At 49.6% G+C, this 27,045-nt stretch overlaps 1 protein-coding gene across 4 annotated transcripts in view; it reads left to right on the top strand.

Annotated features, from left to right (window-relative positions):
- LOC135812033 (serine/threonine-protein kinase OSR1-like) overlaps nucleotides 1-27,045 on the top strand; it is a 122,063-nt gene that overhangs the window by 65,847 nt on the left and 29,171 nt on the right. Inside the window, exons 1-5 of one of the 4 annotated variants that reach the window (XM_065325337.1) lie at nucleotides 1,142-2,284; nucleotides 13,404-14,081; nucleotides 14,898-15,005; nucleotides 17,276-17,371; nucleotides 18,139-19,686. The exons of 2 other annotated variants lie outside the window; for them this stretch is intronic. In XM_065325337.1, the coding sequence (XP_065181409.1) occupies nucleotides 1,334-2,284; nucleotides 13,404-14,081; nucleotides 14,898-15,005; nucleotides 17,276-17,371; nucleotides 18,139-18,969 (2,664 nt within the window). In that variant the 5' untranslated portion in view covers nucleotides 1,142-1,333 and the 3' untranslated portion in view covers nucleotides 18,970-19,686. Of the gene's footprint in view, nucleotides 1-1,141; nucleotides 2,285-13,403; nucleotides 14,082-14,897; nucleotides 15,006-17,275; nucleotides 17,372-18,138; nucleotides 19,687-27,045 lie in introns of those variants that run through there. One more of the 4 variants, XM_065325343.1, reaches the window with a different exon arrangement.

Below are 27,045 nucleotides of genomic sequence, written 5' to 3'. Positions count from 1 at the left end.
CTGACTTTTCCCTTAGCACAAAGTACGTTATAGTTGAGACGAAGTAGTCGTGACAACCATGGCGATATGAATTTTCGTGGAAACAGATGCGGGAAATTCAAAATTTTGAACCAGGGATTAGTTTGATGTCGTTCCGAAAGAATACCTTGGCGAGGTCTTTTACTCTGGAATAGCAAAAGCACGGCGAAAATGAGTTTTCGCTGTTCCCAGGTCCTTGGAAACCCTTTCCTAAACGCAGCACCGAAGACTGTAAGGGTTCTCCAGCTCCAGCACGTCTGGGAGAGGCCGATGAATTTCTTCCTCAGGAGTGCCGTGGAACTGGTCCTTTGTTTCCCAGATGGGATAGAGGGAGAAAGGCACGAAGCAGAAAACGCAGAAATTGTCAACTGAAAGGCAAAACTCGCCAAAAAAGCTAAATGTCACAAGAGGAAGCAATCTCGACTCTCGATCTCATCTCGATCTGCACGACGTGCTTTTTATCTCCCGCCAGTTACAAAACAATGCGAGTTTTTGCATTTTTTGCAGAATTTCCATAACGAACGTCGGCCCGTTATTTTGAGCTCTGTAACGTTTTTCCGTTATCTGATAACGTCTTTTGTCACGGCTGGGAGTGAGTACCGTAAAAGTTAGCGTTATCGTACTTTTGCTAAGGATGTCTAGTGCCTCAGTATGTGGGTGCATAGCAACCCACTCATGTCATATGCAGGGGTGACTTTTACTTCGCCACCAGTTGTAACCCCGCCCCCAGTAGCCAAATCAGTCAGTTTCACTGGTTACATCACCTTGCTGTGAGTAAGACGGCTTGAAATGTGCTTGGATCCATACAAAAACTGGATCCAAGTGGATCCAATCTTTGAATTTTTGAAATTGTTGCTATGCTGTGACGTAGCACTTTCAAGCCCTATTAGGCGCATGTATTAGTAGCGCGCGTATTAGTAGCCTTTGCATTGCAAGCACTCAGAAGGAGGACTAGCTCGGCGCATGCCATGACCATGAATGACCCTCCGACAGTCCGAGATCATACGAGATGCCGGGAACCGCACAGAAAGAACAGGATTTGAAGCCAGCCGGCGCAGAAGACATGGGAGATCTACGTAGATCTGCGGCATCGTAAGATCCCAGTCATCCCAGAACAAAAGGCTTCGCCTGCGAAGCTCCACCTACTACTAGCAGTCAGATACCGACCGTATAGTAAGACCAACATCGAAATTTTTTTTATCATCTACCCGCCGAGTTGGTGAGGGACGAAGGCGTCCTGAATTTGTTTGTTCTTTTTCTTACCACTGGAAACGTACTGTCTGAAGTGTGACTATCGTAGACAAAGTCGTTCAAGATGAATCGCGACGCTCAGGCGTTGCTGGATGACCTAGGGCTAACACACCAGCATATCACGTTCCTAGGTGACGTTGAGGTGAGAGATGAAGACGAAATCGGCAGAGGATCAGATGCCGTAGTCTACAAGGTCAACTGGCAAGGTATCGATATCGCTCTCAAAGTTTTACACCCCGTGTTGGTTGAGCCAGGTGTACAGGATAGAGAGCGTAAGCTCAGAGCGTTTGGCCAAGAGGTGTTTCGTCTTAGCAGAGTACATCACCCGAACCTGTGTCAACTGATAGGATTAGCTCGGGTAAGGGGAAATGCTGCGTTGGCCCTGGAGTTATTGTCGGCGTCTCTAGAAGACGTTAGCATTGGAGATGGCAGAGAGGATGCTCCTAAGCTCGTGTCGTATCTCTGCGACGCTAGTGCAGGACTTCGCTATCTGCATTCATTCGGAATCATTCACCGCGATCTAGCGCCCAAGAATGTGCTTGTGAAAAATGGCACGGCCAAAGTCAGTGACTTCGGAGGTGCTAAATTTGTGCGCTTGACCTCACCTCGACAACAACAGCACCAAGTCCAATCGGCAATGGACATGACTCGCTGCCCAGGTACACTGGCATTCATGGCACCTGAGGCGTTACGTGAGACTCCGGATTACGATCGTCCCTTGGACGTGTTTTCGCTAGGTGTAATGATGCTAAGCGTTCTAACAGGAGTTATGCCTGGCATCGAGTTGATGACAGCGCCACATTTCGTCGTCGTGCGAGAACGTGGCCAAGAAGTTGAAGAAGTGATACCGGAGACAACACGCAGAGCACGCTACCTAGCACGTTTGCCGGATGAACATCCATTGAAGCCATTGATACGCCGCTGTCTCTCTAACCGTCCTGGGGACCGACCGTCAGCCGAGCAAGCGCACGAAGAGATCAAACGTTTCTTGGCCATGTTCAACAGTATTTTGCCGGTGAGCAATAATTTTGTTGTTTGTAATCGAATGTGACCTTAGGTAGGGACTTCAATTGAAAAATCAAATTCGCGAGTTTTGCATAAAACGCTAGTTTTTCTAAACCGGGAAGAATCGAGAAACAACCTGTGAAAATTTGAACCCGAAATTCCAAGGCAATCTAGAGTTATAGTCGATTGAAGATCGGAAAACGGGGGAGAAAGTAGTCACAGAAGTAAATGCAAGTATGTATGGGAGCCGTGTGGTTTCCGTCCAGCACTGCACTATCTGGTGCATACATGGCGACACAGGATGTGTGCATGCATGCGCATATATGCAGTGTGCACGCATGCCGTGCGCGCCGACTTGCACAAGTCACACGTTTTCACCGTCACCATGGTCACTGCTTCTACCAGTGTGCGCGCAGTTCACTCGATTTTTTCGTCTACCACCAGGAAATCGCCGTGGGCTGGTTTCTGTGATCATTTTCCTTCTACGGCGATAAAGCGCGAGCCTCAATGTTGTAGAATCCTCTTGGTTTAGGCTAATTCGAGGCCGCTGAACACGAAAATCGGGTGTTCCTCGCGAAGCCGAGTACGGATCTGGTCGAAATTAGTACTTCGAAGTGCACCCGCGCCAAGCGCGGAGGCATTATTTTTGGAAGCATGGCATGTGTGGCACCATTGGAAAGGTAATGACCTCGGCTACCTAAAAATAGCATCGACAAGGCCGAAAAGGCCGCGGGAGAAGATACTCGGGCCGCGAACTGCATCTCGAACTGCAGCCACGAGGCGCCCATTCACTTTGTACAGGCGAGCTGTGACTGCACTTTTCGCTTTTCAGTGACCGGAACTGAACTCCCTACCTTAGGCCGATTCCACACTACGCCGAAAGTGGCTTTGCCTTGAAGGCATAAATTGGCTTATAAAGTGAAGCTGCATTCACACCTACAAGTGTCGATCACGGGACTTTGCTTTGAAGGTTAGACTGTGAGGCTTTCCTGTGCTTGATCTAGCAACGGCGGTAGTGAAGAGGTTCTTTGTTGGGCCAAATCCTCGAATATCACCCACTTTCGCGTGCCCAATCTTGAAATTTGACCACGCCAGCGCGCGGTGTAGGCGGATTCCAGATCATAGGTCGAATATTTGTCAACCTCGCCAACAGGCATTCCGGTGGCAGTTTTCGTTGTGTATGTCTCGTACAGTCCTTTCGCCTTCGTTAATTGTTGTCGATTTTGGAATGGACGATCGACGCAGTATATTGCCTCCTCCCGGAGCTGTTCAGCAAACAAATTCAGCTTGATGGCGATCTCCTCCGGCGTAGCTCCCGCGAACTGTACCGGCCGGAGGTCGCCTCAAATATCCGCTCCAAAGCTCGATCAGCTTGCCCTCAAGCTCCTGGCTAAACATGACCCTAGGCATTGTTGACAGCTCACAACTCACCACAACTGAAAGATACGACAGGGAACACATTCGGAAAAAATCGAAAGGCTGAAAAAAAGTCAGAAAAGTGTTCTGAAAAGGTAAAAAGTTGCCTTGAAAGAGGGTGCTGGTGTTGCTTTGTAGACAACAAGCACTTTTCACTTTCGCGCGTTTCTCAAAGTGATCGCCATGGCAACTTGCCTGAAAAGTGCCTGAAAAATGGCTTTTTAGGCAGGATTTGGTGTAGTGTGGAATCAGCCTAAGGCTGCATTCACACACCGTACAAAAATTCGCGTTTACGTGACCGTACAAGCCACTTGCAACGCCTGTGCATTCACACAGTCAAATGCAGCGCATGCCGAACACGTAAAGTGACCCGCGTGACCCATGGCGAAGAGCGGGAATTTTGATTTCTGCATGAGCTGAGCGCACCGGTACAGACTACAGTACGGCACTTGGCTCAACATTTCAATAATACTATTTCTTGGTGCGCTAGTATGATCTCGGTGGAACGCCTCCACAACTGGTGTATTCCTCTGAGTGTGCTGGAGTTGTAAACGATCGCGGCGGTGTATAGCATTTCCTGATCACCTCCGGATAGCTGCTTTGCGCACAGATTCAGCTCATCTGCAATCCTCTTCTCGGCAACAGCTCTTTTCATCATAGTTCCACTTTGCTGGTATTTTCTCCATAGACTATAGTTCTATCAGCCGTAGCTCCACCTCGGCAGAAAAGACAACTCGAGGCATGGTACGGACTCTCCAAAAACTAACAAAAACTCCGCGCACTCAACACACCAAACCACTCGTTTCGACTTGCCTGAAAGCTAAAAGTCGAAATCCGCTTTCAAAGCCGCCTTCAAAGCCGCTCCGGGATGGCTTTGAACGTTGATGTGATTGTTCACTTTTCGCGCACGTTTCCATGCCCACTTCAAAGAACATGATGCTTGTATGCGGTTTTGTACCGTGTGTGAATGTAACCTAAACGTTTATTTCATGACTACATGTACGTGTACTGTCGTAGACATGGAAATCCGGTCGCACGTCTAGCGGCCCCAAGGCGCTGGCCATGCAGCCGTGGGTAAGCAGTACACACACACACACACACACACACACACACACACACACACACACACACATGGATGACCTTGTATTACACGCTGCAGCGCGCTGGTCGCATCAAGCGCTGTTCTGTACGCGCTGAGGGCACCGGCGCCGTCAATCGACTGGATTTCCGTGTCCACGACAGCAATATGAACTGCTAAGAAAAAGTCACATACTGTAAAAGCCATAATATATAACGAAGTGCTAACTCTAACGAGTTAACGAGGAGAAATCTGTCGTTAAAATAGAAATCGTTATACAGAAATCGATACATATACTGTCCTATTGAGCGTTGAGAATGAGTGAGAATCGTTACCTTTGGTACACGTAAACTAGTCAATTTTGGGAAATCGTTATGAATGCGCCTCGTTAGAATAATGGCTTTTACAGTCCTCACGAATGTTCTTTTTACATACCCATTCACTGTCAGTGTGTATGCTAGGTAAAATTAATGCATTAAACTTGAAGGTCTTCATACAATGCATGTGTTCCGCACAATCTGAGAATTTGCGCAATCTACAGATCGCGCTGCGCAATCTGAGAATTCCAGATAGCCTGCTCACTCTGTAGATTGCGAAGGCAGTTCCGCGCAATCTGGGAATTTGCGCAATCTGAGAATTGCCAAATTGCTCAGACCAGGCACAGTAAAACCGCGTGCCTGGGCTTCTGCGAGACTTCTGTGAGCACACCCAAGTACGTGTGGTGCAAAATTCCAGTGTGTGGTTCGTGCAATTTGTTGATTTCTCTCAAAATTTGAAGAGCACAGCGAATTCATGTGGGGCGCAGTCTGCGAGTGCAATCTGTGGATTTCGTTGAAAATCAAGGAGAGCACAGCGAATCCGTGTGGGGCGCAAGCTGTGGCCCGAGTTCCCTCAAGAAGAAAAACTCAAGGAGCACAGCGAATCCATGAGGGGCGCAATCTGTGGGCACAATCTGTGGATTTCTTTGAAAAAAACTTGAAGAGCACAGCGAATCCGTTTTCAGCGAAATCGGGCCACAGATTGCCGCCACACAGATTCATTGTGCTCTTCATGATTTTCAACGAAATCCAATGATTGCACCCACCGACTGCGCTCCACATGAATTTGCTGTGCCTTTCAGGTTTTGAGAGAAATCCACAGATTGCACGAACGGCGCACGTGAGTTTTTCACCACACGTACTTGGGTACCGCTTTTGCTCCCAGAAGTCTCGCAGAAGCTCAGTCTCGTGCCACAAATATTACTGTGTCACCGCAGATTGCGCAGGAAATCTAGGAAATCTCAGATTGCGCGGAACATATGTATACACGGGAGTCTAGTACATGTACTGCTGCTCATGTATTGTGCCTGATATGCAACAAACTTTGAGACGAGTCCAAACACACATTGATGTACATTGAGTTTCTTTTCACTGCCAGCTGACTGCTCAAGTGACAAGGCACTCAATGCCAGGCTGTCAGCTGTGCACCCCCACTGCCCCAGCGCCAGGCGCTTTTTACGTCCAGTTCAAAAAATCGAAAAGCCAGCTTTTCCTGTATTTTTTGGTACTTTCTGGACGGAATATCGCTTTCTCAGGCTGTCATGACACCATGGTACAAAGCGCTGCGTCTACGTCCACGTAAGGAGTTTTGGTCGGTTGTCATGATGATTCGTATACGGGGTGAAAACGGGAGCAGAGGAAACGGGAGACGTAGACGTGGTATGGAGAGGGGGATACGGGTATACGACTTTTTGTATGAACGTGCGTATTGTAGATATCGTACATGCAGTTGTATGTAGTACTATGTACGCACGTGCAGGCATGCCGTGCTTGTACCGCTTTATGTATAGCACGAGAGAGATGACATGGCGCACTTCTGATAGAGAACTAAAGAAGATCTGTTTAGCACAATGGCTGTCTTGTGAGTGACTGAATAGATGTCTACATTGGCGCAGTGAACGAAAATGACAAAGGGCAGGACGCCCAAGGAATTTATTCCTGACTATGCTGCGAGCAACGTCGGTGCTGATTTTGAACTCTGGCTCGAGGACATAAATGATTTCCTTTCAATCAGTGAAGTGACGGCAGCAGCTGACAAGAAACGCTTGTTCTTGAATCTGGCTGGATTAGCAGTGAGGCGCATTGTGAAAGGTCTGGTTGTCACGGTGGAGCAGACACAAGATGGCTCACCTGGAGATGAGTACCAAGCCTTGACGGACGCATTGTTGGCACACTTTCGACCGTCAACAAATGTCACGTCTGAACGTCACAAATTCCGCCAACTCCGCCAAATGGAGGGCGAGTCGGTGACTTCGTTCGTTGGGCGGCTGAGAGAAAAGGCAGATGTTTGCGAATTCAGCTCCACTTCTGTGGATACCATTGTCAACTGCCAAATTCGCGACCAGCTGATCGTGGGCCTGCGTTCTGTTGAGCTTCGAAAGGAGCTGCTGAAACAGTCGAAGCTGACCCTGAACGACGCCGTCACCAAGTCAGTGGCGTTGGAAGCGTCGATTACTGACAGTAAACTGTACGATAGTACCAGAGCTAGTGACGCACCGCCTGTGTTCCCCGTGCCCATCCAGCGTGTGCAAGCTGTCTCTGCAGCTGGTTCTGGATCAGAGGGAAAGAAGTGCAAATACTGCGGACGTAGTCACAAACCAGGCATGCGTAACTGTCCTGCGGCCAACGTCACCTGCAACAAGTGTGGCAAGCGAGGGCATTTTGCAGCGGTCTGCATGTCAAACAAAGTGGAAAGACACGAAGAAAGAGCCCGGCCAGTAGAGGATGAGCCTGATGAGTATGAGCATGCAAGTCGCATGTACGACTCCGCTTTCGCCGTCAGTAGCTATGCACTCGCTGGCGACAAGACATTCCAGACTACACTCAAAGTCAATGGTGAGCTGTGCACTGGACTGTTAGACACAGGTGCAACTCGGACGATCCTCACTGATGATGTGATCAAGCCCACGCGCAAGAGTGACCGCTTGCTGAAAGCGTACAATGGCGGTGTCGTAGAGACTTTGGGCATGGCTGACGTCCACATTTCACATGGTGGCAAGAACGTGAAGTGCAGTTGTTTCGTGGTAGCAGCCAGTCAGCACTCCGTTCTCTTCGGACAGGATGTCATCAAGGAGCTGAACCTCCTGTCACAAGCAAACGTGGTGAACGTGTCACCCATCGAAATCTCTCTGGAAGACGGTTCAAAGCCTCTAGCCCAGCCACCACGACGCCCAGCTTTCAGTATCCGGGCTGACATCGAGACCGAGCTGAAACGGCTGACCAAGTTGGATATCATTGAACCCGTCAAGGAAGCCACGCCGTGGGTGTCACCACTTGTTCCAGTCCGCAAACCGAATGGAGCATTGCGACTATGCGTGGACTACAGAGAACTGAACAAGAGAGTTACACGTGAGCGCAACGTTCTTCCAACCGTTGACGAGATCACAGCTCAGCTTGATGGCGCAGGGGTCTTCTCAGTTCTGGATGCGGAATCTGGATTCCATCAGCTACTCTTGTCAGAAGAAGCAAGGCCTCTAACGACTTTCTCATCGCACTGTGGCCTGTTCCGTTTCAAGCGTTTACCTTTCGGTATCGCATGTGCGCCTGAGATTTTCCAGCGAGTGGTGTCCGACATTCTGGAAGGCCTGCCCGGAGTCATCGTCTACATCGACGACATCCTAGTGTTTGGCTCCAATCAAGCAGAACACGATGCACGGCTAGAAGCAGTCAAGCAGCGACTGCGAGCAGCTAACCTCCAACTCAACTGGACCAAGTGCCGACTGAACCAGGACCGTGTGAAGTATCTGGGACATTGGCTAAGTGCGACCGGCTTGTCCCCAGATGATGACAAGTTACAAGCCATCCAGGAGCTGGCCCCTCCGAAATCTATCTCTGATGTGCGACGGTTCCTGGGGATGGCTACGTACCTTGGAAAGTTCATTCCGAACTTGGCCCAGATCACGGCTTCTCTGCGCAGGCTAGCAAAGCGTGATCCCTTCAGTGTGGATGATGAAGTCCTGCAGGCATTCACCTCAGCAAAGGCTGGTATAGCGTCAGCTTTGCAAGCGTTGGCATTCTTTCAACCAGCATTAGACGTCCCTACTGCTATCAGCTGTGATGCATCGCCAGACGGTTTGGGAGCAGTCCTGTGGCAGAAGAATACCAGTGGCTGTTGGGTACCAGTGACATGTGCCAGTCGCTCTCTATCAGATGTTGAGTCACGCTATTCTCAGCTGGAACGAGAGATGCTGGGAGTGGTATTCGGCCTGACTCGCTTTCGGCAGTATGTACTAGGCCGAGAAGTGCAAGTGTTTACGGATCACAAGCCGCTTATTTCTATCGTCCAGAAGCCGTTCGACGAAGTGCCACCGAGGCTTCAGAGATGGCTGGTCGCATTGATGCCCTATCGCTACAGCTTGGTGTTCGTCCCTGGCCAGCAGATGGTTTGTGCTGACACCCTCTCTCGAGCTCCTCTACCTGATCGCACAGCTTCACCTGCAGAGGCACGTTCAATGGCGGAATTCGTTAGTCTCATTCTCGAGGCTTGTCCGGTTCGTTCCAAGGATATTCGCCAGGCCACGGACTCTGATCCGACACTGAGCAGCGTCCGACAAAGAGTGGGCACATCAGTTTGGTCAGGGTGCATCCAAACGGAAGAGCCTTACTTCCTGCTACGCCATCAGCTGACAGTCATTGAAGGGATTGTCATGCTAGACAATCGCTACGTCATTCCAGAAGAGCTCCGCCCAGCGGTGCTGCGACTAGCACATGAAGGTCATCCAGGCATCGATGCATTCCGGGATACCCTTCGCGAACGGGTTTGGTGGCCAGGTCTCATGAAGGATGCCAATCTGTTTGCAGAGAAATGCTCTGAATGCTGGCGTAAACGCTCCAATCCAGCGCAACAGCTCCTCCCTACAGAGATAGAAGGTGTCTGGCAGAAACTGGCCATTGACCTTGTTACCATTGAGGGAGCCACGTTCCTGTCTGCTATTGATTATGGTTCCCGCTGGCCAGAGCTTCTACCACTGTCCAATACTACGACAACGGGTGTGATCGACAAGCTGATGGAGTTGTTCGCACGGTTTGGTCTGCCTTCAACACTCGTCTCGGATTGGGGCCCACAGTTTGCATCCACTGAGATGTCCAAGTTTCTCGCTCAGTTGGGTGTTGAGCATTGCAAGTCTAGCCCCCGGTATGCCCGCTCTAACGGTATGGTGGAGCGACTACATCGTCTGGTGAAAGAACGAGTTGCCAGCCTGAGACCTCATCTACCGCTACACCGCCGCATCACTCAAGTCTTGTTCGACATTCGCAATTCGCGGCACCGGATGCTAGGTACATCGCCGAGCGAAGCGTTGTTCAGCAGAGTCATTCGGACACGGGTTCCAGCATCCATCACCCCACAGATCGTCAACCCATCTGAGCAGATCAAGGCGAAAGCAGCAATGGTTGAAGGTCATGACTCGCGCCGAGGTGTCCGCAAGTTACCCCATTTGCCATCAGGTACGCGGGTAGTGCTCCATGATGGGTACAGCGACCCTCGAAAAGAATGGAAGGTAGTAGAGCAGTATGGTCGTCAGGTTGGGGTCACTGATGGGTCACGCATACTGCTCCGGAACCGTCAGCATGTTACCGAGTTTGTAGCACCAGCAGCAGCAGCAGCGGAGAAAGCACCCATGAGTGAACCTCCGGCACAGTCAGAGAGGGAGCATGTGCCAGAGCCAGTGTGTGCTCCAGCACTGCCAGTGTCCGACCCAACAAGCCTTCCGTCAGCGAGCAGCGCAACATCCAGGCCCGAAGCTCCGGTAACTGCGCTCACATTGCCGTTGTCTCCTGCAGCTTCACCGGAGACGACAGCATCACCTGCAACACCGGCCTGTATGTCACTGTCACCGCCAACTTCTCGTCCAAGTGTATTCCGTGAGGGCGTACAGACCAGAGCTGGCCGTCAGATCAAGCTTACAGAGAAAGCACGTGAAGCTGACATCTGAGTCGTCGAGTCATGCATTACCAAATGAGTGGCTTCAATCGCTACCAGATTGGCGTTGTTTAGAATCTTCTAACCAGATTGGCGTTGTTTAGAATCTTCTAACTACCTTGTGAATATTTAGATTTTTCTTTATTTTTTCCCCTTATTGGTCGAGTTTGCATTGTAACTCAAACTCATGGTGTTTTTGCCTCAAGTTTTGAGTCAGATTATTTCTAATAGTTGCAACACTTCCCGTCTCTCTTTTACTCCAACACATGTACGTACATTCCTCTGCAAGCTGCAGGATACGGATGCAAGTGTTTTTTTGTTTGTTTTAGTTTTCCTTTTTTCTCTTTCTTCTTTTTTTTTTTCTTTTTGAGGGAAGGGGGGTAATGTAGATATCGTACATGCAGTTGTATGTAGTACTATGTACGCACGTGCAGGCATGCCGTGCTTGTACCGCTTTATGTATAGCACGAGAGAGATGACATGGCGCACTTCTGATAGAGAACTAAAGAAGATCTGTTTAGCACAATGGCTGTCTTGTGAGTGACTGAATAGATGTCTACACGTATCTCCCCCAGCCTTTTCCGAGCGACCCTGTATTTCGATGTACGTGGGTTCAAATTTCTCCAAAAACCTGACTGCGTAAACACGTCAAAAACTGTGCCTGTCTGGTGACACGACCACCCATTTTGTTTTCTCACAATAGACGTAGACGTAAACGGGAGTCGGAGAACGTAGTGTGATGACGGCCTGAATTATACATCGTAGGTAGCCAACTGATAAAGGAAGCCATTGCCCTCGAAAAATATCGCAAAATCCGAAGGACAAGCGCGCTGAGCGTTCTAGCGCCAGCCGCTGTGCAGCAAGTCATGTGATCATGTAATGCGAAAGTGCGCCACGCGCCGCATGCACTACATACAGTAGAGTCAACTTTGCGGATAACGACACTCGGCGGGGCATCAGAAAAGTGTCCTTATTCGCCAAGTGTCGTTATAACCGAAGTCTCATTATACAATGTATGTATTACAGTTGGATGGGACTTTGCTCTGGGCAAGGAAATTCTGTCGTTATTCGCGAATTGTCGTTATATCCGCAGTCGTTATTAGCCAAGTTGACACTACATGTATACCATACGGCCCGGCCAGTTGCGAAGTAAAGACATTAAGTTAGTTGTTGTTTTGGAGAGAGAAGCAAATCCTGTTTTTCGTTCGATTTGATTGAAAGATCTGCCAGTGGACCGAAGGGCTAGAATACTTGAAACAGAAGAAAGTGCTTGCTGAAACTTCCCTGTCTTCGTGGCAACAGGCCTTCAGTTTTCGAGAGACTTTCGTCCTGTCGCTGCGGACGCATTTCTTGTTGTTTGCAGAAAGCTTGGGGAACGATCGCGAGTCGTTTCGTGAAGGGGATAGTGTCGCTGAACAGCCGCTGATAGTTCTGCCAACATGGTGGTCCTTTGTTCTCCTGATTGTCAGCAGTCCACGCACATTTCTTCAACGTCGGAGAATGAAGCGCTTCCCTGTTCCGTTGACAAGCGCTTCGTTCGCGGTATCACTTCCGCACCAGCTTGCAGTAGATCGTCAGGTATTGAGGTGGGTGTCGTTGCGGAAAGAATAATATTATTACACTTGTAGCTGACACACCTGTAGTGTCCCTTGACCGTGCTGGTCGCCATTGCAATGTTTTAGTTCTCAGGAAAATTTAGTTCTGGACCCGGCGAGCGCCGCCAGCGCTTTTTCCGTCAAGTTTGTGCATAGCTGCATCCAAAATGCGTTCGTGAGGAATCCGTCGTTTGGTTCTCTACCCGTGACTCCAACCGCCTGTCGCAATGGATAACCGCCTGGAGTCTTGGGTAATAGCTATAGTGCGTTTCAAAAGTCCAGAATTCTGGTTTCAAAAAGCCGTTAGGCCAGCATCTATCCCCCATAAAATCTATGATCACTTTGTGCATAACATTTTCGAAATTGCGCGTCTGTTATCCAATCGCTTAGAAATTTATACAAGTATGAGAAAAATTGCGTGAGCTGCCTGAGCAATATTCCGAAGAAATTTTACAAAAAAGCTCAAACCTAATTTGAATTATTTGAAAAATTCTAGAGGTCTATACTTTTGAAACGCACTATAGCCATCAAGTCTGAACCAAATTCCATGCTCCATGCAATGAAAGTTGACGGGAAATAGAAATATATTCTCACCGACTCAGTGAGGTGGAAGTGCGTGGGAACCGTATTTTTTAGCGCCGTTCGGCTAAAACTCAGATACACATTTTCAACGACGCTGGTTCGATTTTTTCTAATGGCAACCCCTATTCCTGGCAGCGTATTTCAATGGATATGGACCTCTTCCAGGGCCCATTAACCCTCTATGGCAGCTAAACATCTCCAATACCCCAAAATAGTGGCCCAAACTGGGCGAAGTCAGCCTGTCGACTGCAGTCAACAGTGGCACTGGGAACTGCATTCTTGCTGGTCGACTGCAGTCGACAGCGGCACTTAGAGTGCATGAATGGGCTGTCGACTGGAGTCGACAGCGGCACTGAAAGGGTTAAAATGTCTGTCTGATTGTGTATCTGTCTCTATCCACTTTCCTATTTCTCTATCTGCATTTATTTCTGTCTGTCTGTCCCTCTGTCTGTCCTTCTGTGTCCCTCTGTCCGCTGTGTGTTTTTGATGGTGTTGTACAGAATCAGCCTAGCACTGCTGGTACACGGGTTACCAGGCAACTAGAGTCGATTTCACAGCAGCTAAGCCAGCAAGCTACATGCATTGCTGACATCACCGCACGCAGCTCTGCAGTAGAGGACCAACTCAGCAGCATGACACAGCGTCTTGTCGACACTCAGCTGGAAACCACCGCTATCCGTGGCCAACTGCAGACTACGAACCAGCAAGTGACCGGGATGCGTGGCCAGCTGCAGGCTACAAACCAGCAAGTGACCGGGATGCGTGACCAACTGCAGGCTACGAACCAGCAAGTGACCGGGATGCAGGGCCAGCTGCAGACTGCGAACCAGCAAGTGACTGTCGTCCGTGACTGCGTTGAGACTACGAGCCAACAAGTGACCGGGATCCATAACCGCCTGGGACACACAACCCAGCGAGTGACTGGGATATGCGACCAGCTGCAGACTACCAACCAGCATGTGATCGGGATGCACGACCGCCTTGTAGACACGAACCGGCATGTGACTGAGATGCGTGACCAACTGGAGACTACAAACCAGCAAGTCACCAGCCTGCAAGAACATGTAGCAGTAATTGCCAGTCAACAGACAGACCTACAAGCATCCATCAGTGAGCAGCTAGATGGGACCAACAGAGGAATGAGAGTTCAACTATCGCAACTTCACTCTGCACTGCAGGTAAGAATGTGTGTGAAGGCTATTCATTAACGTCTGTTTTTAACCCTTTCAAGTTATGACTCAAATGTATGTGAAAGAAAGAGAAGGCATGAACATACATTGATTTGAGCAATTTTTGTTTATATATGAAACACCAATGCCTTTTCTTTGAAAGCACACATATCTGCGTTTATCACTATATTTATTAGTACACTACCTTCAACGGCATGCCATTTAACGTTATAGGAGATTGCGAAGAATTGTTTTGAATGTTTCAACAAAATTATGGTTCTTTAGTCCACAAGCAACTCATCCTGATCACAGAATTAAAACCTTCTGCCATTGCAATACATTACTTGAGGAGAGTATGCTGGTCAGTTTCAATACCAGAACAAGGATGTTTCTACGCTGACAGACCCTGCAAACTTGCATGTACCCCAGTGGTGGAGATGTCGACAATGTTGATTCTTTCTCACACTTCACATCAGCCATAAGTAGTGTAGGGTCAGCTGAGGACAGCCATATTGCACACCCCACAGCCGACCGTCAGCTCTTATTCTGTGTGTGTTTGGATGTATGTACATGTGTGCAAGTCTTTGCGACCGTACACTGACGTGTGTGTGTGTGTGTGTGTGTATGTGTGCATGTGTGTATGTGTGTGTGTGTGTGTGTGTGTGTGTGTGTGTGTGTGTGTGTGTGTGTGTGTGTGTGTGTGTGTGTGTGTGTGTGTGTGTGTGTGTGTGTGTGTATGTGTGTGTGTGTGTGGGGGGGGGGGGGTGGTGGTGGATGTGTAAATGTGTGTACATGTACATGCTTATGCCGTTCTTTACATTTCAGAGTTCGGGAAGTGGCAGTGACTCTGGCCGATCAGCAATGGCCAGTGCTAGCGGAAGATCGACTTCTAGTGCGGCAACCGGAGCCACCAGGAGCACTCCAGTTTCTAGTGTAAGCGGAATAATCTTGATTGGTGTTGGCAGTAAGAATAATGAGAATAGAACAGGGCGCGTAATGAAGCAGCATAACGACATAATTATGCGCAAAGTCATGATGCCTGGACTGCTTCTGTCTGGGAACAACTACTCCGTGCATTGCATGCGTGAACCAAATCAGCTCAGGCTAAGAGTTCTACATGATTGCTTGTACAAAGCATGTTGTCTCAGCTCACTGAGATCATTCACGGTCTTCAGTGGCATGTCTCTGAGAGCAGCGCTTGCCTTTACTGCCATGGCCAGTTTCGATTTCGGGTGTCCACGCACATCGGTTACTTCTTTTAAACAGAAGTAGTTGTCCATTGTCTGTTGTGGCAGGGTGTCTGAAAGCATCCTCAAGCCATGATCCAGCATCCGGAAATGGCAGAGGACAGTAGTATGAGAGAGTGGTTGTGTGTGTGTGGGGGGGAGGGGGGGGGGGGGGTGCACGCGCATGCCTCCGTGCGTGCGTGCGTGAGTGTGCTCTGGAATATAGGTCTTCGTTGGAGAAGATTTTGGGATACCTAAATCTGAATAAATTCTGTTGTCGGCGTTTGTGGAAGGCGTTCAGCTTCTCCAGTGCAGCCTCTGTCAGTCTCCAATTTTGCAGAAAAACTCTCGATCGCATCACTCGTCGCTCATCGTGTCGCAGAAGTGATATTATGCATCGCGCTTAACAGTATTGGTGTGACGATGGCGTAGTACAGACGGAGCCTGGTTTCCTCGGGTACAATGTGACATCGTATCCAGAGCAAAACTGATGTGTATAGTGCAAAAGGCATGCTTCACCTTGGCCCAGTCAATGAGAAAGTGAAAAGAGATTAAAAAATTAAATATTAAAAACGCTTGCCTGAATCCCGCTGCAAAGTGTGGTGGTGTGGCCCCATGTCGGCTACAGGACTGATTATTTTCCATGTTTAATAATGTTAGAGTCATGCGAGTATGCATCTCCAGCTCCCTGCGTCACATATGTTTGTTTCAGCTGCACAATCTGCTGCCAATGCTGGCAACATCCTTTACATACATACATGTACAGCTAGCAAAGTGGTCATCCATGAATAGTGTCCTATTATTGAAGTGAGTAGGGTACGACTGCCAGGCGAAACTCTGAAGCCGACACGATGCATCGTAGTGCAGGTGCTAGAAAGTTGCACAGTGTGCTGTCTGTTGAGGCAAGCCAACAATGCGCAGCATGGCTTCAGCTGACAGGGGTGTCCAAGCCGTTGTGTGTTTCGGAGCCTGGTTGAGTGGCCATCGCCCAGCTTGAAGAGTGCTTCTAAGTGTGGGACTGGTACGTCCATGAAGGCAGCGCCACATGAGTGACAGTACCTTCTGAACATGTAGCTTACGGATTCCGTAGACTGACATACGTTCTAGCAGGTCATGTGCTGCTTCAAAGTGCAGTCTCCCAAAGAGTGCCTTTTCACCTCAGTTCTGCACAACTTGCCGACGATGAAGATGGGTTTGAGTCAGGGCTGTGCACTAGGGGCTGTAGCGGTAGAGAAATCCAGGCAGAATGAAACTCCGAAATTAGCCGATTCTGCGCTGCAGCGTGAGACCACGTCTTGCTCTCCAAAGACAGGCAATCATTGGGGGGGGGGGGGAGGAGGAGGGGGGGGGGGGGGTTGAATGGTCATTCTGGGCTGGAGTTTGGGTTGTTGAGCAGGCATAATGAGTGTATGTGCGGGTGCGCACGACCATGAGTCCTGATACACATCATTTTGCATAAAAATATTCCATTTCCTCAAAAATGCCACAGCTCCCTGATTTTCACCACGTGAGTGTGTGCATGCGTGCTCGAATGTCGTCAATCCTCTTCTGCACCTTCTCCTCGCCCACTTACTGCTGGGTAGTGAGCCCATAAGTTGGATTATTTCCAAGTCCACCGAGAGTTTGGGGATTTCAGGGGGTGTCAGCCGTTGGGCGGTTCAATAGCCAATTGAGTCATCTTTCCAAGATGCCTTTTGAATCTCTCTTCCCTCTCCCGGGAAGACCACGTGACCAGTTTTTGGCAGTGAGCAAGTACAAGTGCAATGTATGTGTACTCGCAGTACATGTGTACATACAATCATGTATGTGTATGTGTGCATCTGCTTGAATGTGCGTGTGCGTACTAAAATAATATTATGTGTGTGTGTATGTGTGTATGTGTGTGTGTATGTGTGTGTGTATGTGTGTGTATGTGTGTGTGTATGTGTGTGTTGCTTACCTTCCACTATTCACATTCTACCCTGGATACGTGTGTAGGTTGGTGACAGTTCTAGACAGCACTCTGCTGCACCCGCCGCACATTCTCTGACTATCACACCGGAGAAGATTCGGCGCATCACAATGGAGAGAGAGGTATAGTACAACGTGGTTGGAATTTTTCTCTTCCTTCCCCCCCCCCCCTCCCCATGATTTTGCTGTGTGGATCAGGTCCTCCCTCAGTATAGCGGGTCCGGCTGGTCATTAAACCCTGCTAGTGGATAGAAATCTGAAATGCCCTGCAAGCCATGGTCTATGCCACTGTTTTTAGATCCGTTTACAAACTAATTCATCCGGACTTAAAATACGTTATCAAAACACCCACTGGTCCATGTCCCAGGTGCCCCAAACTTTTATTGTCAGATAATATTGTCCAAGGAGGAACCAGATTAAAATCAAGATGATCAAGGAAAAAAACATAGCATACTATATATGGACACAAAACAACGGAGGCAAAAGACTGTACAGCACATATTCCGTCTGTGTATTTTTTTAATACCGGCATCCGATCCTTGGAATACTAGGAACAGCCGTATTGGAGATTTTCGAATATAACGAGTTTTTAAGTTTTTTCATCAACCCCCACACCAAAACTGCACTCCCCAGCCGACCTCGACACGTTGACACAGCACCCCACCCGCAAGCGACACAGCAGTTTGTAATAAGTTCCTTTGTACAGTTGTTTCGAGTTAGTAGACACCCTTAGCAAAAAAACCGTTATGTTGTCCAAACGGCATTATGCTGTACGGTGTGTGTGTATTTATGTGTGTGTGTGTGTGTGTGTGTGTGTGTGTGTGTGTGTCCGTGCGTGCGTATGTGTGTGGGTGTGCCTGTGTGTGCGTGTGTGTGTGTGTCTTCTCTAGTGGATCAAAGCAGAATCCAGGCGTGGTCAAACTCCGAAACTTATCATCCACAATAACACTCTCGTTGCTGTCTGGCTCAATGGACATAATGCCATTACAAGCATCCAGCAGACTACAGACATGCGTGGCTGGACTAACCTTCCTCTTCCACGTCATGGCGGTCCATTTCAATACCCATCCCTAGCTAGCAATGGTCAGGTTTTGTACCTGTATTGTCATGACAACCAAGATCAAGCTGTTCTACTGCAGTACAATCAGCATGATAGGCAGGGGGTGAAAGTAGCAAAGGTGCCGCCGGCGCATGGCCAGCACCGTGGCTGTGTTGTACATGCTACTGACACTAGTGTTAGTCTTCTAGGTGGCTTCACCAATATATCAGGTACGAGCGACTGTGTTAGCTGTTACACAATGCTTAACCAGCAGTGGAAATCCTCTGCTGTCCCCTCACATTTACTACCTGCTCTTCCATGTCACTGTGCATATGCCTCACGTGTAGCCTGTTATGGTTCACTGTACATCATTGGTGGTAACACTGGGTGTTTCCGCCAGTACACTGATGATGGTCACTGGCAAGAGGCTGTAAAACCAGATGGTGTAGACCTGATGCAGAGCCGGGCATGTTCACTGTCTGATGATAGTCTAGTCATTGCCAGGGATGATTGGGCCTCAGAGAAGATTATGTGTACTGTGTACAATGTACGTACACATTGCGTCTATGAGTTGCCCAGTGTACGGTATGGCGGGTATGGTGTATCATCACTAGCACTACTCAATGAAGTAGTGGTGCTCGCTACACAAGATTACCTCTACACCCTGAATATGAACATTTGAGCAGGATATAGGCGGCACAGAACTACTGCCTTACCATACTCAAATTCTTTACTTGATATTTTTGATTAACTGATGTTTGTATGATGTAACTTGGTGTTTCCTTCCAGATCTTCTCTACTTTGCTCTGTAGCCCATGTACTGTATACTATAGTAATATGCTAGAGTAACTCCATCCTTACATTACCTGTACATATCAATACCTACACAGACAATGCACTCGCAGTATTCGGTTTCCTTGCCTCTGATCATGATCATGCTGTTCACAAATACTATTTTACCATTTCTCTATTGTTTGTTAGACAGTCATGTACCTACCTGTACATGTAACGGACTGCATCACCTTGTGCCTTGCTACCATGCTACAATGCTATGCCTAGACTTGATGACATCATTGCTTTTGATATCTAGGTCTGGGTGACCGCATTGCTTTTGATATCTAGATATATCATCTAGGTCTGGATGACCTCATAGTGCATTGAACCCAGGTTTGAATGATGTCATTGGACTTTACTCTTTCTCATGCAATTATATACACACCCTGATATTTTTCCTTTCAAAGTCGACTCGGTTTCTCTCACTTTCAAGCTCTTCTGTGCACTTCAGTTGTGGATCAGTATCACCCTGTGCGGTGTGGACTGCCTGGCAAGCTGGTGTGAATCTTCCGCTAATAGTATAGTACTTTTACTGGGAAGACAAAAAAGTTCCCGTTCAGTTGTAGTCTTTGTACGCATTTGCTGGGAATCACACTCGTGAGTAGTGTCATGGTTATAGCCACTGCTGAACAATGAAATCCTGTATGTGTTGCAAGAGAGGAATCCGCTAGCGGAATTCGAACCCAGCACCACTGTCTTTCCGGGACAGTTACCTCGTACCGACTAGGCTACCAGGGATCACATACACCCGTGACGTGGTTTCTTCTTGCTGCACTGCTCCCCACCACAACAGGCTGTGTACTCACACCACCCATACCTACTCGCCGCCGCCGGTAGGGGGGGGGGGGGGGGAGGGTACGGTGGGTCGTGGGAGCAGTGTAGCAAGAAGGAGCCACGGTTGTGTGCGATCCCCGGGAATGATATCGGTAGGGCACTGTAGCGGAAAGACAGGGGCGCAGGGTTCAAATCCCGCCGGGAGATCCTTCCTACTACTCTATTTTGCAAAAGTAGGATCCACGAGCGGGATTCGAACCCAGTACCCCTGTCTTTCCGGGACAGTGCCCTACCGATTAGGCTACCGGGGATCACACACACACACTCAAAGTGACTCATGAGTCCTTCTTGCTTCACTGCTCCCCCCCCCCCCCCCCCCCCCCCGCCCCAACAGTCTGCAATATCTAGTATAATCATACATGTATGGTGCATGGTTGCCGTTGACAACGTATGATGAAGTTCTGCTGCTGCATAATTATTACCATCAAGAGTCCATAACCCAAGAGTATGCAACTGTGATCTCTTTTCTATGGGCCAGATGCGCGGCGCGCTGCCTTCATTACATCATTCAGCTGCAGTCCGCGCACTGCGGAAAATCAAACACCGCACTTTCCCCTCCAGTTTGAAATGAACTTTCGTACGGAACTGGAGTTCACGCGCCAGAATTCAGAGATTGTGTAGGTACTGGAACGAATAGAGCAAAAACGGATGGGCTCGTGCGAGAAATTGAGAGTTTGAATGCATGCTTTCAGAGCGTGATGAAGGCAAGTTACGTAATGAAGGCAGCGCGCCACGCATGCACCCATAATCACAGTTGCATACTCTTGGGTTATGGACTCTTGTTACCATTTGTAGCGACCGGGGCCCGAGAAGTCACTACTCACATCACCATTCCTTTTTTTGCAGCTACGAGTGTGGCACGCGTTTTTCAAGCTCGTAGCTTTTCGTTTTTTTGGACATCCCAGCCGGCATCAGGCCGGACTGGAGATAGCTAGGTGGGTAGTAGTAGTAGTAGAAATAGTGTAGGATAGTCTAGATAGTTAGGTAGGGCCAGGCAGGAACCCTTCGCCATGGGCGAGCTCTCTGCTGAGGCCGTGACGAAGCTGCTTTGCACCCTCTTGGGGATTGAGCAGGGTCTCCTTGCAGTGATGCAAACGCTGGCAAAGTTCGCGACCGAGTCTGCTGATCGCGAAGCGCGGATGAAACGCAAAATTGGTGAGCTGGCAGCGGAAGTAAAAGATTTGAAGGAAGAGTTAGTTGTTTCAAAAAACTCCGCCATTGCCTGGATGCAGTCGAAGACGACGAGAAACAGCTCACCAGTTCAAGCAGACGTACATCGTACGCAAAGTAGTACCAGTAGTACCCGTGCCAGCAAACGCAGCGCCAAGCAAGCTGCAGCTCACATGGAACCCAGCAGCACCGTATCACGTACTGGCGTCACATTCACAAGCGCGGATCGAAAGCCCCACGGCCCCCAGGCCCAGGGAAGCGGTGACTTGGCAAAGGCAGAGTGTTCTGAGTCACAGCCCAAGACAGATGTGACAGAGTCCAAGTCTCAGACAGATGTGACAGAGTCCAAGTCTCAGACAGATGTGACAGAGTCCAACGGCAAGCCAATCTTCCATGTTATCGAGGATGACTCATGGAAGCTTGTCTCCTCAGAACCACCCAAGAACAAGCGTGCCGTAGTGTACGTGGGCAATATCGCCACAGATAGCACTGAGAGCCACTTCAGGCAATTTATCAAAACCAGGAGTGAGTTTCTGGGCGCCTCTATTCCTGTCCACACCTGCAGTGTATGGCTGTCAGAAAGTGGGCGTGCTTCCGCCAGAGTGACCATCGATGCCACTTCATTCTCCACAGTTACAGCGCCCAACTTCTGGCCAAGACCCCTATACTGCAGGCCATGGAGGTTCTCTGAAACCAGCCCTGAGGGCAGCACCAGCAGTCGCTGCCACAGTAGCAGAAGCAGCACCTCTGCCAGTGTTCTGACTAAACAGCAACAGCAACAACAGCAGCAGGGCTCAACCTCCTCCCCGCCGCCGCCGCCGCCACCACCGCCGCCACCACCACCGGCAGACATCATCTCCACTCCACTGCCTGGTGGCCAAAAACGGAGAAACTCCCACCTCTCCCCACCAGAGGCTGGAGACCTGAAGAGATCAAACGGATCTGCGCCACAACATGACCTACATGGTCACCAATGAAGCGCTTCCTCAGGCTCCTACTCACCAATGCTTTTGGCCTAAAGTCAAAGCTTGGTGAACTTGCACATGTTGCAAAGTGCTCCTCACCTGATGTCATCGCTGTTACAGAGACAAAATTCTCAACCGCAAAGGTCACTGACAGTGAGGTCTGTCTGTCCGGATACGCTCCTCCAATCCGACATGACAGAAACGCTCATGGAGGCGGAGTTGCCATCTGGGTGAAATCAAACATGGCCTTCCAGCACCTGGACCGGTTCAGCACAGAGCACCACGAAGTGATATGGATATCTGTATCAACAGCTAGCCGGTCCAAGATTGTTATCTGTGCACTCTACCGATCAGGCTCCACAGCCGGGACAGACACCGAGCTGATCGAATACCTTGATACCCACCTAGATGAGGCCCGCAGCCACGGTGACTATGTTATCCTCGCAGGGGACTTCAATGTCCACAATGCAGCATGGCTAGGGAGCACCAAGACTACCTCGGCAGGAGAAGCAGCCGAGGAACTCTGCTATGTTCATGGCCTGGAGCAACATGTCAACATCCCCACACGTGGAGACAACACCCTGGACCTTGTGATGTCTGACTTCAGTGAACCCGTTCAGGTGAAATGCCATGCCCCACTGGGGTCCTCTGACCACGCTGTCCTCACCATGGACTTCCCTATCTCTGCGTTCCGTGAACCAAAAACCACACGCACTGTCTGGCGGTACAACCAAGCAGACTGGAACCGCCTCTGTCACTTTTTCCTAGCCTATGACTGGTCAACTGCCTTCACCACCAGCGCTGATGAGTCGTGCGCCAACATCACCGAAGTTATCCTCCAGGGTATGTCACGTTTCATCCCATCCCGGCAACTCACATCCCGGCCGACGGATCCAGCTTGGTGGACCCCTGAGTGCACGGATGCCATAAAAGCAAAAGAGAGGGCTTGGGCTACTGCCAGACGGCAGAAGTCAACAGCAGCGCGGCAGACAGCCTCAGCAGCCACTCTACGTTGTAATGACATCCTCCAGCATGCCAAGGTGGCCCGCCTGGCTACCCTGCGTACTAAGCTCTCCAAAGCTAGCCTGAGTGACCGCTCGTGGTGGTCTACCATCAAGCAAGCAGGTGGCAGCAGCAGAAACACGTCCATCCCAACTCTTACGCCGCAGCCTGGTTTGGAATGCGTATCGAATGCCGAAAAAGCTGAGTGTTTTGGGCAGTATTTCGCCTCAAAGTGCAGCCTGGGCGCCGACGACTTCCCCGCGAACCAACCAGCGACTGATTTCCCCCACGTTACAAAGCGCACGGCTGAAAAGCTCTCAACGGTTCGGTTCCGCCCTGCCACTGTCAAGAGAGAACTCCGCCGCCTAAATGCATCGAAAGCTACTGGACCGGATTGCATTCCCGCACGAGTTCTGAAGATGTGTGCCGACCCCCTAAGTAAGCCACTCTCCAAACTGTTCTCCCTTAGCTTCTACAGCATGGTTATGCCGACATCCTGGAAGACAGCTAGAGTCACACCCATTCACAAGAAGAAATCCAAGAACCTGCCTCAACACTACAGACCTGTGTCTCTGCTGTCTATCATATCCAAAGTGATGGAAACAATTGTCAATCGTCAGATAACCAGTTTCGTGGAGTCCCACAATGTCATCTCTGCGAAACAGTTCGGGTTCAGAAAGGGCCTGAGCACAGCCGACGTCTTAACCAAGCTCCACTGTGAATGGTCCCGAGCAGCCGGCCTTGGAGGAGCCGCCCATGTTTTGGCGATAGACATAGCAGGCGCCTTTGATAAAGTCAGCCATGCTGGCCTGCTGCATAAGGCTTCCGTGTACGGTCTAGACGGCCCGCTTCTCGGATGGCTGGAAAGCTACCTGCACAACCGGCGCCTGCAGGCTGTTGTGGGCGGCCAAGAGTCCTCCCTGCACCATATCCAAGCAGGGGTACCACAAGGTAGCATCCTTGGACCAACGTTATTCCTCCTGTACGTGAATGACTGCGAGGACACCTTGCCTGCTGGTGCTGAGCTTGCCACGTATGCAGATGACACGACACTGTATCAGTGCATCTCTGCCACCGCCAGCATATCCGACTCTGCAGCACAACTCCAGGAAGCAGTGGACGCCGTCTCCCACTGGGGTTCCAAGTGGAAGGTCACCTTCGAGCCATCCAAATCTCAGGCCCTCATCATCGACCACCGCAAGCCTCCCCCAGCGTTCCCACCAGTGCTCTTCAATGGAGTGACTGTTCCTGAAGAGAAGGAAATTAAACTTCTGGGCATAGCATTCGACTCGCAACTGTCCTACGCAGCACACGTCCGGGCCGTGGCCTCAAAGGCTGCCCAACGCCTACACTTCCTGAGAAAGGTTGCGCCCCTGTTGGACTCCAGCGGCCGCACGGCAGTCTACAAAGGCTTCGTGCGGCCAACAATGGAATACTGCTGCCTGGTGTGGATGGGGTCAGGTACATCCAGACTGGACAAAATCCAGCACAAGGCACTGAAGGTGATTGGCCCAGGCGCCTGGCTCCCCAGCCTGAAACACCGCCGACTGGTTGCTGCGCTTTCGTTCACGTTCAAGCTGTCTTACCTTCCAACAACAAGCCCCCTGAAGCCCATCCTCCCACCTCCAGCCAATCCCCGCCCAGTGGGTGGTCGATCCACTAGGTTAGCCACGGAGACTGCCCACTGCCACCCACTCCAGCTGAAGTCGACGCTGCCCGTGCGCATTCGTAGCAGCCTCCAGGATTCCTACCCAGACTGCATTATTCCCTTGTGGAACAGCATACCAGCGACCATTCTACCAGCACGGCCGCAACCCAGCCAGCTCCAATTATTCAAAGAAAAATGCAACAAGTATCTGCTGCACCTGAACTGGCAAGCAGCCACCGACGCCCTATGAAACGGTTTAGACCAGTGCCTCACTAGCATCCTCCCCCCCCCCCCCCTTACCACAATGTGACGTTGTCTTTCACTCTGCTTCTCTCACGACCATCTACCCATTGTCCTTGTTTCTCACTATTATTCATTTCCCCTCTTCCTCCTCTCTACATGGTTTTACTGCATTATGGCGCGCTTTGTCTGCGTAGACGCCGAGACCTTTGAGGTCGGCAGAGCAGCCTGGCCCCGCCACCACTTCTCGCGCATATTCGGGAATATAGTGGACTTTCGTATAAAAAAATAAATAAAAAAAATTACCGTACTGGCAATATATGTTGCCGCGTAACGCGTAACGCAGGGGGGTGCGGCGTAACGCGCGACCAGGCTAGTGCGACAAATTTTCGTTGAGTTCGTAACGCGCGTCCGGCGGGGTGCGGCGATCTTTTCATTGCAGTTTGCACTGCACAAGAAAAAATGATGCGGCAAAAGCAAAAAAATGATGCGGCAATAGCAAAAAAGTGATGCGGCAATAGCAAAAAAAGGACTGCGGCAATATAGAAACTTGTGTAACGGCTCCTGTGCGACTTTGCATGTAACGCCCTGCGTGCGGCAAACATGTGCCAATGTAATGCTTCATGGCCTCACTGCGGCAACATATATTGCCAGTACGGTATGTGTGATCGGTATAAATGTTCAGAGTGCAGTGTACTGTAGTAGCTGGTTGATGCTATCGTGTTAGGCTATTTCCTACAATATTTTACTGTTTCCATTCGCTTCCATGTAATTGGGCGACACCGCCCGTTTGGTTCTGCGAATTCAAATAAAAATGTACCTACCTACCTACCTATATGGGTGAAGCACTGCTAGTGACCTGGTGAGTGCTTGGTACCCATGCTTATGATACTGTTACATAATGACCGTATTTTCTGGAGTAAATGTATAAGCCGCACTTTGAACACTCAAAATTCACCCAAAAAGGGGGGGGGGGTGCATGAGGCTTATACTCCGATGGTCAAATTTATGGTGATAAATATGGTAGATGTCTGCATCAGTTGAGATGCTTTTGGTGAAGCCGCGGACTACTCCCGGCAAAGCGCTGCACTTGCACTAGCGACTCACTTTGCAATTTAATTTAATACTTCAAAAGTCTTTTCCGAAGACCGAGTCGAGAAAGCAAGCAGATGGACAGTTACCGTAATGTCGTGAATAGCCAGGCCTATTCCTATAGAAGCCAATACAATGGCTAGGCTTCTATTCAAACCAGGTATTTCTATGTGTGTCAACACTAAAACCAGGCTACTGTGCCGACAGTGTATCTAGAAGATGAGGCTTGTATTCAAAACAAGCTTCTATAATTTATGAGACATTAGGCTTCTACACAAGACACTACGGTATACAGTAGCCTTCAGTGGCATGGCCAGGTCATCAACATTCAGTACGAGTCTCGTACACATCCGTTGTCTTTCCAGTGTCCTTGGTGAAAAGACCACCTGTGACATTTGCAGGGCTTTGGGGATCTTGAAGGCTGTACAAACTGTTGATATTGGCGACCTTTGCTTGAACGCAAACTCGACACAACATAGACATTTCAAACCCCCCACTGGACGCCACAGCATCGCTGTGCTATATACTGTAATACAGTACTAAACCGTATGGACAATATCGCTCACATCCACATGCCAGTTGGGGTTTGTTGTTCCCCTGACGACACGCGTCCAGGCCAACGTGCACTGCGGAGTACGGGCATACACACTACCCCCCCCCCCCCCCACACACACACACACACGCACGCACGCGCGCTCAAGGCTTGCCCGCGGAAATAACAGGCAAAAGGAGAACATGACAATGACATGCTAGCAGAAATAGCTTCAGAGCATCAGCTTGCGCAATAAAGCTGTGCCTCCTTATTATTATGTACCTCCAAGTACATGTATCATAGTCATAGACAGACATTTAAAGTGAGAACTGAGAATACGAGAAAATAGAGGCCATGCTGACATCATCTGTACATCATGATGACATCATCATTTGTTCTTAGTATGACATCATACCTTTCAGGCTGCACTGACATGATCTA

This window comes from Sycon ciliatum, chromosome 3 (assembly GCF_964019385.1).
Source record: "Sycon ciliatum chromosome 3, ocSycCili1.1, whole genome shotgun sequence".
NCBI classification, from domain to species: Eukaryota; Metazoa; Porifera; class Calcarea; order Leucosolenida; family Sycettidae; genus Sycon; species Sycon ciliatum.
This window is presented reverse-complemented; position numbering and strand designations above follow the sequence as displayed.